This window comes from Apteryx rowi, unplaced genomic scaffold (assembly GCF_003343035.1).
Source record: "Apteryx rowi isolate R43461 unplaced genomic scaffold, aptRow1 scaffold_89, whole genome shotgun sequence".
NCBI lineage: Eukaryota > Metazoa > Chordata > Aves > Apterygiformes > Apterygidae > Apteryx > Apteryx rowi.
This window is the reverse complement of record NW_020451193.1, coordinates 1,653,617-1,668,037: the sequence shown is the minus strand read 5'-3', so window position 1 is coordinate 1,668,037 and position 14,421 is coordinate 1,653,617. Positions and strand designations below refer to the sequence as shown.

At 36.0% G+C, this 14,421-nt stretch overlaps 1 protein-coding gene across 1 annotated transcript in view; it reads left to right on the top strand.

The window, feature by feature from the left end:
* The first annotated feature begins 5,424 nt into the window (after nucleotides 1–5,424).
* Nucleotides 5,425–14,421, top strand: part of NCKAP1 (NCK associated protein 1) — a 58,015-nt gene continuing 49,018 nt past the window's right edge. Inside the window, exons 1-2 of the mRNA XM_026090981.1 lie at nucleotides 5,425–5,541; nucleotides 11,905–12,015. Coding sequence (XP_025946766.1) covers nucleotides 5,425–5,541; nucleotides 11,905–12,015 — 228 coding nt within the window. The remainder of the gene's footprint in view (nucleotides 5,542–11,904; nucleotides 12,016–14,421) is intronic.

The window sequence follows — 14,421 nt, the reverse complement described above, 5'->3', positions numbered from 1 at the left end:
GCGCGGCGGCGGCGGCCGCTTTCCCACGCCGCCCGCCGAGCGCGGCGCTGCCGCGGCAAAGGGTTGCGGTTAAAATTAGTAAGTTTGATTTCAATAAGTTCGAGGCGCACGGTTGCTTAGCAGCTTCTGATTTGAATTGGAACAGATGTTTTAAGCTGTCATCGGTGCTAAAACTGTTCTGTGCCTTATTAAAAAAGTAAAGAGAAATAATGTTTGCGTAGGGTGAGATGGTTCAGAGATGCAGGAAGTTACAGATCTTGTTATTGATGGGAAAAGATGGTTATGTCTTCATATGTAGTTAATTTCTCCTCTGAAGGAAGTCTTGCTTTCATAAATTGAAGAATGTAGCTCACAGTCACCTAGTACTTCAGGTGCTTCATTTATACTTACTAGCTTATATATATTTTTTTCTGATGTTTAATACATCATTGAATTTATGGGCTTGCTTAATTCCATTCCAGTAGTGAATCTTGGTTAAGAATTTATTGCGTTGCCTTAGACATGTTTATTTGTAAGAAAATGGTAGTTACTGCATTCAGACAATAAGTGCGCCTTTGCAGAAAGTGTGTCAACGCTGCTGTGCTGTTCCCCGTGCTCCATTCTGCTGCCTGGGCTATGGCAGTACTTCTGTTTGAAAGCTGCGGAGACTCCAGGGGTTCAAAAGACCTAAAGTTAGTCAGCCGCAGTCTGCAAGGATAGTTTGTGAAGCTGAGATATCACTCTGGCTTCTGAACCTAATTTTCTGGAGKAAGTGATCCTGCCTAACAAATTTGAGCAGAAGTATGTGTTTTGTCAAATTGTCTTTCTCTTATGGGAGACTTCTACTCTAGGAGTAGTAAGGACTTGGTGTAGCCAAGTGCTGTATTGATTTTACTTAAGGTGTTGTTTGTTTCCAGGAAAAAAATGATTGTAGTGTTCAGAAGCATAATTGCAGTATTCAGTGTTGATCCAAAGCAATACAAGAAGTTACTGTCAGAAATTGAAATAAGGTTCCTTTAGTTTGCAGTTTTGTATCTTGGAAACTTGCTTCAATTTAATAATTATAGCAATATAAATATACTTTTAAAACAAAAGAGAAATTATTTCTTTTTAGGGGGAATGACATCAAAACCTTGAAGCCATTTGTATGTGCAGTTGTTATAGTTTTAGAGAGAGATGTGAGTTAAAAAAGTCTGGCTTAATTTTGCCTAAGCTAGGTCTTCTGTCAGCATAGCTGTGGGGTTTCGGGGGGCAGGAGGGGAAGAGGGAGATGGGGGAGGTGATAGAGACTCAAGAAATTAAGCCTTTGCTTGACAAACCTATGCCTTAAAAATCTTAAGTGTAGACCATGTCTTGATTACCAGCATCCTGGGCAGGGAACACTTGCTAATATTAAGAGATTCAGTGCCTGCAGACACGCTTCTGCTGACATATTTAGCTGACAGCATCCTAAGCACAACTGTCCGTATGGTAGCTTCTGCCATTGCTAGTAGTAGTGAAGTGATGCAAGCAGATAGGCTCTCAGTATGGGAGCATCATCACTAGAGATAACGCCACCTTTTCCTCCAGCTGCCCTCAACAGAATCCAAATTGGCTCGGGTATTACCTATGGATGTAGGAGGCATGTCCGAGCAGCTTGATTATGATGTGACATATAGCTTTGCAAACCTGGAGGTGACCCAGATACAACTCTGTGTAGGCATTCAAATAGTTATTTTCTTAAGCTGTTGTAAATACTGCCTGACTGTGGTATCTAACTAGCTTTAATGGAGAGCCCCAGAAATCTTGGGACTGATTACTGTATTTGACTGTAGAGCTCTCTTCAGAAATGCATCAGACCAACTTCAGCTTAGCTGACTTCTTGGAACACTTTCTCCTTCTCTCTCTCTTTATTCCCCCCCACCCCCCGTTCCCTCTCCCCCTTGCCCCCAGTCAATTCCAAAACTGCTGTTCCAAATCAACAATCAATTCCAAAATTGCTGTTCCGTAGCTTTCTCTGTGGACGAAGATACTGAAACTCAAGTTACTAGAAATAACCAAATGTGGTATTGCGGTATTGTGGTTAAAGGAAATGGTTAAGATTTTTTTTTTTCTTTTTTTTTTATAAGAGGAAGTGAGAGGTGAAGTATTCATAAACTGTGTTACAGACTTCTGGAAATTAACTTTCTGCAGATTTACTTTCTAGGAAGTAGAGATTTTTAAAGGATTAAGAATTTTCTTAGCTATTAAAAGTGCCACATGAGCATTCCTTACTTCCTAAGGAATTATAGAAGTTGTTTAAAGCAATTAGAAACCTGATATTTGTACTTCATCTTCCTATATAAATTTCAGTTTTGATGTCCTTGAGCTTATGGCTGTTAATTGCTCATTGTTTCCTGTTTGCTGTCATTTTGTGCTGTTGTTGTCTTCTGAAATAAAGTTTGTTGTTCTAAAGTAGAGTATCTGAGTGGTTGTTTTTTGCTTCTTCATGAGAGTGATATGGAAAGTATGAAATGTGGTTACTAAGGTAATAGAGGATGATAAGACAAAATTAACATTTGACCTGCATGGAGTTGGGTTTTTTATTAGGTGGTCTTTTTTTTTTTTTTTTTTTTTGAAGAATGACTCTGCCTACTCCTTTCGGCTGTTTTTTTTTACTGGGCTCAGTCTTAGTCCTGAATGTGGCTATGTTATTACTGTGGTTTCTTTCCTGTTTTGCTCCTTCTGCTATTAGGTATTTATCCTTAAATATCCAGGTTAACAATTGTTTTACTGCCTACAACTAAATGCACCTACAACTAAATCTCTATAAGTCAAATACATTTTTCTCATGCTATTCTGGCTCAGGTGAAATTTGAATTTTGTTGTTGCCTGTCAGAGCAGCCTGAGACTGACTGTGTTTGTAAGCTTTGCTTAAAGCTGCTAGTACTATAAAATAAGTGTATTGTTCAAGAATGGTGGCAGAGAAATAATCTTTTCTGTAGGAATTTTATTTTGTTTATAGAGCCTTTGGATACCAGGAAGTATTTGCCATAAGAGATTCCTTCTTAAAATACCTGGAGTATAGACTTGGCAAATCTAGAGAGTATAATTTTGATGAGTGTCCGAGCAGTATTACTATCAACAGAACTGTTAAGAGTAGAAGTTAGTTTTTGATTATTTAGAGTATGTGTTCAAAAATGATAAATCTGTTTGTTACTTAGCATTAATTACATTGATAACAACGCTGTTTTGTTGGTATTTGAAGTACAGCTTTTATGTTTGTGTGCAAAACTTTCTTAAAATATCATTAATAGAACAAATTTTTTCGACTCACAACTCGGATCACATAGTAGCTGAAAAACAAGAATTTTAATAAATTGAATTAGATATGAATTGTGTAACTAAACTGAAATCATAGGTAAAGAACAAAAATATTTGAAACCATTGTGAAGTCATGATTTAAAGTCATTTAGCAGGTGATTAATTACCAGTTAGTGTTCTCAAGATCTAATACTTAGTTGAGAGTACTGGATTTTTATCTGTATGGAGGATGCTGCCTGTCAGCCATTGTAAAGGTTTAATGAGTACTTTTTCTATTAATTTCATTTTCTGCAGCAGTTACAAGTGCATATTTTTGTTGAAAGAGCAACAGCAAACATATTGGGGAAACTGTATCAAGTTTTATGTGATAAGATGATGAAAACTTGACCAGATTAGCCAAGATGGAATAGAAATGAGATCCTGTTCTTCTAGCCTTTTAYGCTGGATTGCTATGAAGAAAAATATTCTAAAAGGTCCAAAAATTGGACTAGAAAGGATTTCACAAAGTCTAAACGTTGTGCAGGACTTTGACTCAAAGTTACCCCTTCATGTCCCATAAACCAGTTCATAAGGGCTGTTATTTTGCTTGGCCCTAGTGTAGTTCCTCAGCACACAGTAATGGAGTTCTGGAAATGGCAGAGGTCCGTGGGAGAGATTTTAGGTGACTGGCAGAACATGCCAAAATTTCCGATTACCATGGAAAATTTTGGAAGGGCATAGTATTAGATCACCCTTTTCACTCTGAGCTCTGTGTTGGAGCGCAGACCTTTGAGCTGAGAGGAAAAGCTCACAAATAATCTCATTTGAATTGTATGGTTGGTACTGGGAGGCACAAATAATGTTCTCAAATCATCAGGAAGTGTCCTAGGGTGGGGCACTGTTGTTTTTACTGCCTGATAGATGTTAGCGCTTCTTTTAAAAACAAAACAAAACAAAACAAAAAACCCCACTAGATTTTGTAAAGAAATAGTGAGACTTTCTAATATATTTTAAAAAATCCAGTGATATCTTTTCAAATATACAGAGAGAAATCCAGATGGACTTATTCTTCTACATCATGTACAGACACCTATAATAATCTTGCATTGTTTGTTTGCTTACAAATATGGATATTGCCCATTTTTCCCCTTTCTCCTTCACCTCCTCCAGTTCCTGTTCATTTGCCCTGCCGTGTGCTGACACAAAAGCACATCCAGTTCTGGTTGCAAGAGATTTTAAGATCTTATGCAGAGGAGATGCAGCTAAAAAGTCTGACACTTTACATTCTAGATTTAAAATAGATAAGACAATTCCATTGTCTGTTTTTTTTTTATTAAAGTCTTACTTTATACATTACATTTAAGGAAACTAAGTCTTGTGGCAGTGAAATTACTCTTCATTTTTCTTTGCATTTCAACTACCCTCTTTAATTAGTAGAACCAAGCGCTCCTTTAAACAAGTGCTACAAACTCAAGTGGACAGTATGAATTTATCACATATAGGTAGTGTCAAATCAAGCATATTTCTTTCATCATTGATATAACAAATCACTAATAGGGAAAACTTAGCAGATCCTTTACATGTTGGCCTTGGTGAGGCTTCTGACATTTCCTCATCTGATTGTTTATATGAGCAATCTAAGGAAATATGGTTTAGGTGAAATTATAATAATGAAAGCAGAAGGATAACCATATTAGGGAATAGTTACACAGATCTCATTGTGAGGCTGCGGTTTAGCAGGATCTCATTGGGGTGTGTCTTAGCTCTGGTTCCCTTCAGTCTTTGCATTAGCAACATAGATGATGAATACAGTGTGCTTACTGAATTTGTAGATGATACATATCTGGGAGGAGCTACAGAAATGTTGAAGAACGCAATTAGAATTAATTTTGAGCTTAACAAATTGGAGGTATGTTCTAACAAATTCTGGAGTTAGCTGAGCAAGTATGACTGTAAGGTACTTTGTGCTTGTTGAAATGTAAAGGAGTAAAGAGATAGCAAGTCCACAGAAAATAGTCAGAAGAGGTTATGGGACATGAAAGGGTAACTTTGAGTCAACTACATCCCATTGCAAAAACGTAAGATTTTATAAATATATGAGCTGGATAGCGTAAGACAAAAGAAGCAATCCTTTTGTTCTGCATGGTATGTGTCAAGATTCACTTGAAATATGTCTGATTCAACATGCTCTTCACAAAACATGGACAAAATGGAGAAAGACCAGATCAGAACAGTGAGAATGATCAGAGGTGTGGAAAATCTGGCCCATTTAAAAAATGGGAAGAAGATATATGTGCTAAAGTAAGTTAATATTATGAGTGAAACAAGTTTTTGAGTATTTAAGGCTGTTGCAGAGAAAAGGTATATAACTTATCCAATTCAGTGTGACCACACAGAACAGGAAGTGGCGGGTTAAATTGTAGCAAGAAAAATTCATGTTAGTTCTTAGAACTTCCTAATGATAAAGATAGTTAAACACTGGAAAAAACTGAGAAGTTTTTTGAATGTAGTTCATTGGAGACCTTAAGTAAAGACTTGACAGGAGCAACACTGGTACGGCAGATCTTGCTTTGGAACAAGAAGGTAGACTAGACAATTTCTTGAGGTCCTTTCTAGCCTTATTTCTTCTGATTTCATGTGTTTACATTTTAATGTCTTGGATATCCAGGTAGAGATACACTAGGAATTAAAATAAAATATATACTTTGGGCTTCGAACGTACTGATAAACAAATAATGGGGTTGGGGGAGACATCTTGCTTAGCTCTAGGAAACTTTGGACTGACTTTTAACACTTTTAATTTCCATTGAATTAACATGAAAGTGCAGTATCTTTCAAACACTTGAACCTTTGTGCGTGAAAAGTGAACAATTAAATTTATAACCATTTTGAGTCTTATTTTCAATATGTCCAAGTCATATAGAGACTGTCCAGAAATTAATTAACTAGAGACTTTGAATCTGTATTACAGCTCAGTCTGTATCGGATCATGGGAACAATACAATTGTAGTTGAATCTATTAGCATAGTTTATATACGCAGAGTTTATATACAAAAAAATAAAATAGGTATACCTTTTGTACAAGCACCTGTATATGTACACCATTACTGTAATTTGTTTGGTCCAAGTAAAGTCTCTTGGTACTTGATCCTGGAGTAGGAAAGTTGTTAAAATTTAGCCGTCAGTAGTATTAAACTATAATAATTTGCCCATGCATGGTAGACTGCTGCTTGCAGCAGCTTGCGTACTGTTAGAAGGACAAGGCTTCATTCACAAAGCTTTTCTGGGACAAATCTGTTTATTAATAAACTTAGGCTTCCACAAAACCTAAAATACAGCAAAATTTAGCTTTCATCGTACCTGGTAGCTTTCACCAGACATGTTAAGAAAAGCACAGTGTGCACTGTTTCCTTATGTATTCACCTTTCAGAGCAGCTCTTTAGAATTATTTGCCTCTCTGTCCTTCTCAGTGGTTTTGCCTTTTTCAAAATTAGAGTGTATCAGCTGATAATTTCATTAGTCTTAAATGCATGACAGAAATGAAGGATAAATAATATGCTTTATCCCACAGAAATCTAGAGTTAATGATGAACCTGCCTCTTKGAATGTTTCTTTGCTATGTATTATTTAGTATAATTTTATAGGCTGCCCAACCCCATCCAGGCATTCAAACTTGTTGTAGATACATTTTAAGGTAAAGTCTTTGTCAACAACTGTTAAAAAGGAAGAACATTTTTAGTGTGCATGCTTTTCTTGTGTGTCAAGAGAATGTACTGTAGTGAACTGTGAATGGTACAGGAGTGTTTTTTTTAATATATATACTAGAAATCTTCACGTATTTCTATTTACTGACAAAAGTGACTAGCTCAAAGCAAATCCTTAGTTTTCATTGAAATTCAGTCTGTTTGTTGGTCATGGTATTTCCAGTGCAAATTCATTCATAAATAGAACTTGAAAAGATGAGGTAATTTATTGGCTAAGATGATTTCAACAGACATTGTCACAGTGTGGTGGAATTTTGCTGAGCAGTATTTTATCTCAAGTCCACAGTCACAGTAAAGTAAGTTCTCTTGAAGTAATAAAACCATGTTAAATTGCTGCAAAATATCTTTTTTGGGGGGATTGTTTACAGAGATGGAAAGTTTGGGGGGATGAAAATATTGATACAAATGACAGCTCTCTTTTGGCCTTTTTTCTGGGAAACCAGTTACTGCTAGTCATTTGGAACAGGTTGGGCTTAGCAACAAAAAGGAGAGTATAAAGCTCAAGGACACGCAGCAGGCCTGTGTAAAAGGCAGGAGTGGAGTTTAGATTTTCTAATTGCAAGTTTGAACCCTGTATACTGTGTCATACTACTGTTTTTTAACAGTTATTGTGCCTGAACATTCACTTTTTGTTATTCCTGTCCCATTGACCGAATATACATAGTAATTCCGCTGATGGATGTTTTTACATTCTCCTCGAACATACTCTAGCCTCAAGTAGGAAGTCACTTGTTAGTCTTTGATTTTTGCAGTCATATCTGTAACTACATTGGGGCAAAAGGTCTCTCTGTTATTTCTTTTAATGTTGGTGTGTTGTAGTCCAAAGGCAGTTGTATTGGGTCCTGTGCTCTTCTTAAGAGAGGCTGGTTGTTGAATGTTTTCTTGCAGGTTGCTTCTTAATGAATGCAACCTAGAGAGTGAGACTATCTAGTGTTTTTCATTATCAATCTGAAAATAGTATAGAAGAACCAAATAACATCAAATGAATTATAAATTTTAAATTTTGTTTAATAAGACTGCAGCTTTTTAAGAGATAGGAAAATTTTGCTTTAATTTAAAATGCATGGCATAGTAAATTATTTCTTAGTTGTTTACGTAAATTAATGGTTTACATGGTCTGATAGAAAATAAAAATTCTGAACAATTAATCTCTTAGCTATGGAAATCATTTTGTTCTTGCTAGAATTGCCTGCAGAGTATCAGATCCAGAAGAATATGTTTACTTTCAGTTGAGAGCTTATCATGGTAGGGTACTGTTCTGAAGTGCTGTGGAAAGAAATGCTTTGTAACTTGATAGAAATTCAGTGTCTGTAGTCAGTGGTTTTGTGTTTTCAAAAATAACAATTTCATAGGTTAGTCTTAATGGTAGCTTTGCATCATCTTTCTTGCCAGAGCTGCTTGACAGCTGTATAGTAAYGTACAACAGAATTTAGAGATGACTTCTGGGAGATTCTTTCAGGGTAATATTTCAGGCCTGAAGCAGCCGGAATCTCATAGCCTCAGTGTTGTATTCCAGGAATGTTACGCTAGTAAGACCATTTTTAATTCTTGATTATTTAAAGCTCAGAAATATGTAGTCATTCTGTTAAAAAAGGGTAATTGCAGCCCAGTTAGGTGGAAAAGCGGTATCTGGGTCTGATCAAGTAAGAATTTTGAGCAGTAGCCAAGTGCAGCAGTCCTGTTTGAATGCTAGAGAGCTCCATACGGCAAAATGATCTTTGTGTATTGTACCGTAATGTTCCTGCCTATTACCATACTGACAGGGGAGTGTGTATTGACTAATACAATAATTAAAAGCAAAAGCCCACTTATTTTTTTTTTTAATCTTTATCCTACGTAGGGCCATTGCCCTCAATGTCTTTGTTCTTTTTACAGCACAAAATTGTAGTTTATATGACTTATCACACTTGCCCACTTGTACAGGAAAGATGTGCTAGGTCTGGTCTTCGTATTTTCATTCTGTTATGCTTTCTTGAGTAAAACATACTGAATTTGAGCTTCATAGGTCTGTTTGCAGTTTCAGGAAAAGTTTGATTTTTATATAGCCCATTTTATGTGTGATGTTGAAAGCAGGTAACAATGTAGGTGGAAAATGCATTGATACAAGAAGAGTTAGTAATCAAACAGCATCAGTTCTTAGAAATGAACTGAGCCAGGGCCATTATGGAATATGGGGGAGAAAAGGAAAAGGCACTGACCTGCTCCTTTGGTGTTGTACGTTGTCCTCTTTCTATCAAGTCCCTGCAGGTAGGCTTTATAGCTCTTTAAAAGTTGAAATTTTAGAAATATCTGAATGATATTGTTAACCTTTTGTATCTTGCAGAAATTTACTTTATCTATGAATTTCTTCTTACCTATCTGTATAGCACATTAGTAAGAAGAATTACATTCTTTTTAATGTTAGCAAACAAACAATGGATAGAAACAAAGCTGTCTCTTGCATACAAGAATATATTTAGGGACCTGCCTAATAGATGATGGTTAGTATTTATTACAAGTAGGAATTAACTCCCTGAAACCATGTAAGGATCTGTCTGTTTCTTCTCAGCTGTCTGTTTCAGCAAGAATAAACTGCATGTAAAAGCTTGGGTAAACATAATTTTTGGTATAGAAAGCTTCTGACAGAGCTGCTTCTGACAGAGCTGCTTTATAGGAGGATAAGTATCTATTGCTAGGGAAAAAACAAGAAATAGTGTATGTGGAAGTAATGTTTGAATTCAGGCTGACAAATTTAAGAAGTGGCAAATTAAGATTTCTCCTCTCCTGTATGAGAGCAATCATATTGCAATTTAATGGATCACAAATATATGTTGTCTGTTAAGCTGTTTTCTTAGTTTATGATCCTTCTTTGAGTAGAGAAAGTTGTATAATATGTGGTAAAGAGAATAATAGAAATAATCTGAGTTCTTTCAAACTCATGACATCTAGTTAATTAAGACTTTGTAAATTTGAAATGTGAATTCTTTAGCTTTTTTGACATAAATATTTACAGTATTTTTACTTTTGAAATGGTGCAAAGACTTTAAAGTGTGTATAGAACAGATCTGTGGTGTGTTGTTTGCTGCTATAGGGATATTGAAGCGACTATTTCATATCTAATTGATGGTGTGGATGTTGGTGAATTGTTTTATTTTTATTATAAATTCCTGTTGAAGTGTTATAGATACGACATTTTAATAAAATTTAGCATTTGTTGTGGGAAGAATTAGCAGAGTTTAGAGTTTTGGTACTGAAGAGTAGTAGGTTAGCATGTGTTGTGCTGGTCATTGTTGTACTGCCCGTAGTAGATTTAGAAACTTAAATAATGACTGTTTTGTTTTGTTTTTCTTGGCTACCGTTTCTTTTTCAGGTATGTAAAACTTCACTGAGTCTCTCCTTTTTCCCCCTGTAGATGCATGTGATGTTTGTTGTTAACTCCTTTCTCTCCCTGCCTGAACTTATTTTGGAAATGCTATTAGAAGTGACTTGTTGCAACATATACTCAGAGCTTTGCACAATAGTAAAATTCTAATAAGTAAATGTAGAATTGTTTCAGTATTAGAATAATGGCCATCAAGTAGAAAGTATGCTCTGTATGGTAACAGACGGTCATAATGTTTTCTTGGATGTAGATAATAGTTCGCTTAAATGTAACATATTTTAGAATTTAAGAATCTTTTGTTTATATGTAATTTTTCTCTCTTTTTATTACAATGCTTTCCCAGCAAGGACAAGTTTGGAAGGTTTGCAAAGCTTTTCACCTTCCCTTTGCCCGCTTTCAGAATCAGTCTCATATTCCATGACTTCTGTCTCTACAATCCACAACTTGGTCATAGAAATCAATGTGGAAAAGTTTAAATGAGTTGTCATTCCAGTTTACTGTGTTGCGTAGAAAAACGCATAGCATGTAATTTATAGTTTTGCATGAGAAACAAAACTTCTTTTCCAATCCTTATGAGGACTTTAAAGCTAAATAAATGTTTGAAAGAAAATAAAATTTGAGCACAAATTCTGTCATGTAAATAACGCTACTTTTATTATGTTTCTCGCACCTAAACTCTATCGCCTGACTCATATTCAGAGTAGATGAGGAAAAAGTAGTCTGTGTTGGACAATATGTACTTTAGTCCACAAAAGTGGACGCTTCATCAGTTCATCCACAGAACCTGTTATTCTCATGTGACTATATAAGTTACTTTAGAGACTTAAAACTTAGCTGGCGCTTCTGTTTGAGTCAAAATTTAATGACATTTCTTGAAAGCTGCTTTAAAGCACAGCTTGTGCTACTGGAGGAGTAAAGGAAATGAGCAAATGTTGAGTAAACTTTAATATGATCCTAATTTAAGGGAATATGGTACTTGGGTCAAGTACTGGCGGTTTTATTGTGGGATGGAAAACTGTCTTGCAGTTAACATTTTTTAAGGAAAGCTTAAATGCAGATTGCTGGTGGGATTTTTAATTTTGTTTCACAAAAGATAGTTAAATCATTTAATGTGCCCAGTACTGTCCTCTACAGATGATGACATGATTGAATTTTCTAGCAGTTTATTAACTCCAGATGAACACCACACTACCTCAAACCAGGAATAGCAGTAAAAAGAAAACAGCTTTTTTTTTTTTTCTTCTTCTTCTTCTTCTTCTTCTTCTTCTTTTAGGATTGAGTCCCCCCCCCCACACTGCTGTTCTGCGCTAACTGCTTTGATACTTCCATGCATCTTTTTCAGTAGAAGAGCATCTCTGTACTGTCTCCCATTGCATATTTCAGCTGTGACAGTCCCTGCACTTTGCCTACTCATTTTTATCACGTGCTCACTAAAACCAGAAAAGAATCTTTCTAGTTTGTCTTCAGATTTGCAACTACTGCTTAGCTTTAGATGGATGATTTCATTTTTACTTCATTTTCATTGTATTTTTTTCATAGGCATGTGGCGACCCCAAAGCCAAACCATCCTATCTTATTGACAAAAACCTGGAATCTGCTGTCAAATTCATAGTCAGGAAGTTTCCAGCAGTAGAAACACGCAACAACAATGTAAGTAACTAGACGGCTGTATAAATRCTGTATTTTTCAATATCCTTGAACATTTACTGCTCAAATCTGAGACTTTGTTCTTGTGAAGCATTCTGATGCTGTCAGGTATAGTTAGAATGCCCACCAGGTGTTGATTCAAATGTCTGACAATACTTTAGAAAAAAATGACTCTGGAGAGAGAATAATATTATACTGTATTTCTGAATTGTTTTTGTTGGGGTAGGACACTTTTGGGTTTTATTTTTAGACAGTGCCTAGTGTTTCATTTTAAAGAACTTTCGACCACAGATAGTGTGGGCAAAAATTTAAATTTACTTCCTGCCTTACTTTGGCAGAAATTCTTAGCTGAGCAGGTGGATCGCAGAAGATGGAAGTTATCTGACTTTATTTGTGATAAGAAGTGACAAGCAGATCAATAAAAGCCAACTGACTGCAAAATCTGAAAATGTGTTTGTACCTCACAGATCTTTTTTTATCTCTGGGGGCAGTCCTGTGGGAATAAAGAATGCATTAGTATGCAGGAGAAACCTTGCAGAGTGCAAAAATATGAATCCCAAGGAAATATAATTGTTTCCCCTTCAGACATAGGGAGGTCAGTTGCAGCAGAAAATTATCCTTCACCCTTCTGACAGAGCCAGTATTGCTGAATTTGACTTTTTAGCCTTTTGGAGATAAAGATTACAGGTGGGATTTCTTGGGGAAGGTGATACACAATAGTTTTTCAGTTTCAAATCGAAAAGTAAAGGGAAAGATTTTTTTTTTTTTTTTAACCTGCTTATATTCCTTTCCAAAGGCGGAAAGTGGAGGTAGGTGATGGGGTTTGAATGTTCCCTGCATGCAACTACTTGCATGTGTGCTCGAGAGGTTTAGGCTTGCTTTTAGCATTCTGTTTTCTGCAGATTTTCATTTTAGCAGCGGTAATAAATAGTCCTGTTACAATACCTTCCAGAGTTCCTATATGATATCTTCCATAATGCCCCCCAAAAATTCAGAAAACTTTTCCCTTATAAGGGAAATTATTTTAGTAGCAATATACTTCCTCATTTTAAAACTTGTTTATGTTTTGTGTTATTTAATATTGCTTATCTTTGAATTTGGTTGTGTTAGTAACAAATATGGCAAGTTCTTTATCAAATTTACATAAAAAGTAAATCCTTTGAAACATGCTTGCTAAAGCCTTCTATTCTCAAAACTTCTGTAGCAGAGCTAGTATTAAAAATAAAAGGTTATTATGAACACAAGAACTTATTTAATGACATTGCATGTATGCTCTAAGCATCTTCAGGTTGTTAACTGCAGATTAGCAGCTTTACTAATAATAAACATATAAGGATTTGGTACTGTGAAGTTTACGGAAATTCATGAAGGCGAACTGAACTGTTTTGACAATCACAGTTTCTAAAATAGGACACAGTCATAATGTTTCATCTTTGCCATGTGTTTGTTTACTATGAGCCAGCCAGACCTGTGTTTATGAAATTATCAAAAATATACCTTCTATATCTATGGGCTTAGTTTAGAATTTAGCATTCACAGTGCTAGAAATAGGCTGGTTCTTTTTCCACCCATGGTCCCAGAGCAGCAGGCAATTTGCTTGTCTACAGGAAGACATTTGTAAATAATTTCTGGGTGTGTTATATTGTATTTCCCAAAAGAARCTTTTACCATAAGCAGATACCTAATGAGACAGAAGTCATGTCAGGTTGCAGAGAAAGTTCTGTTCTGCTGCAAGATAAGCACTTGTTCATAAAGCTTAGCTTCTAAAAAGCATAAGCATCTAGCTCAGGAACAGTCAGGAAGAGGCCAGATTTCCCTCCTTGCTCTTCCTTTGTCTCCCTCCTACTGCTGGTCAACGACCAGTTCTCCCCATATTAGTTGGACACACTGACAGGTTTCTTCAGGAGGGAAACAGACGGTCAGAGATTTAAATGGACAAGAAGGTTTTTCTGGAACGTGGAAACATCCATTAATAAAACATACTGAGCATTATTACAGAAGCAGTAACGGAGAAATCATAACCTGTGCTGCTTCCTTGTAATGGCAGTTCCAGGACAGTCTTTCAAGGAGGCTTCGTTTTGTACTTTTAAGCGCAGCAGATTACCATTGCTTGGCATCATGCATCCACATGTTTAATAATAACTATTGCCATGTCAGTAGGTGACATCGCCAAACAAATAATTTTGCATTCAGTTAAAGAGTAATTCACTCTTGCTTTTGGATTTTACGACCTACATTTCTTTGTTTTCCTCCTGCACCATCGTTTACAGTGTTTTCTGTGTTAGAGACAAAGAATAAGCTTAACTGAAGAGTATGAACAATCTGTCCTGTAATCAAATGGGTGCCTGATCTTGAAAAGTCTAAGTTTTTAATCTCTTTTGAAACAAGTGAATCTGTTGCATTTTGCTA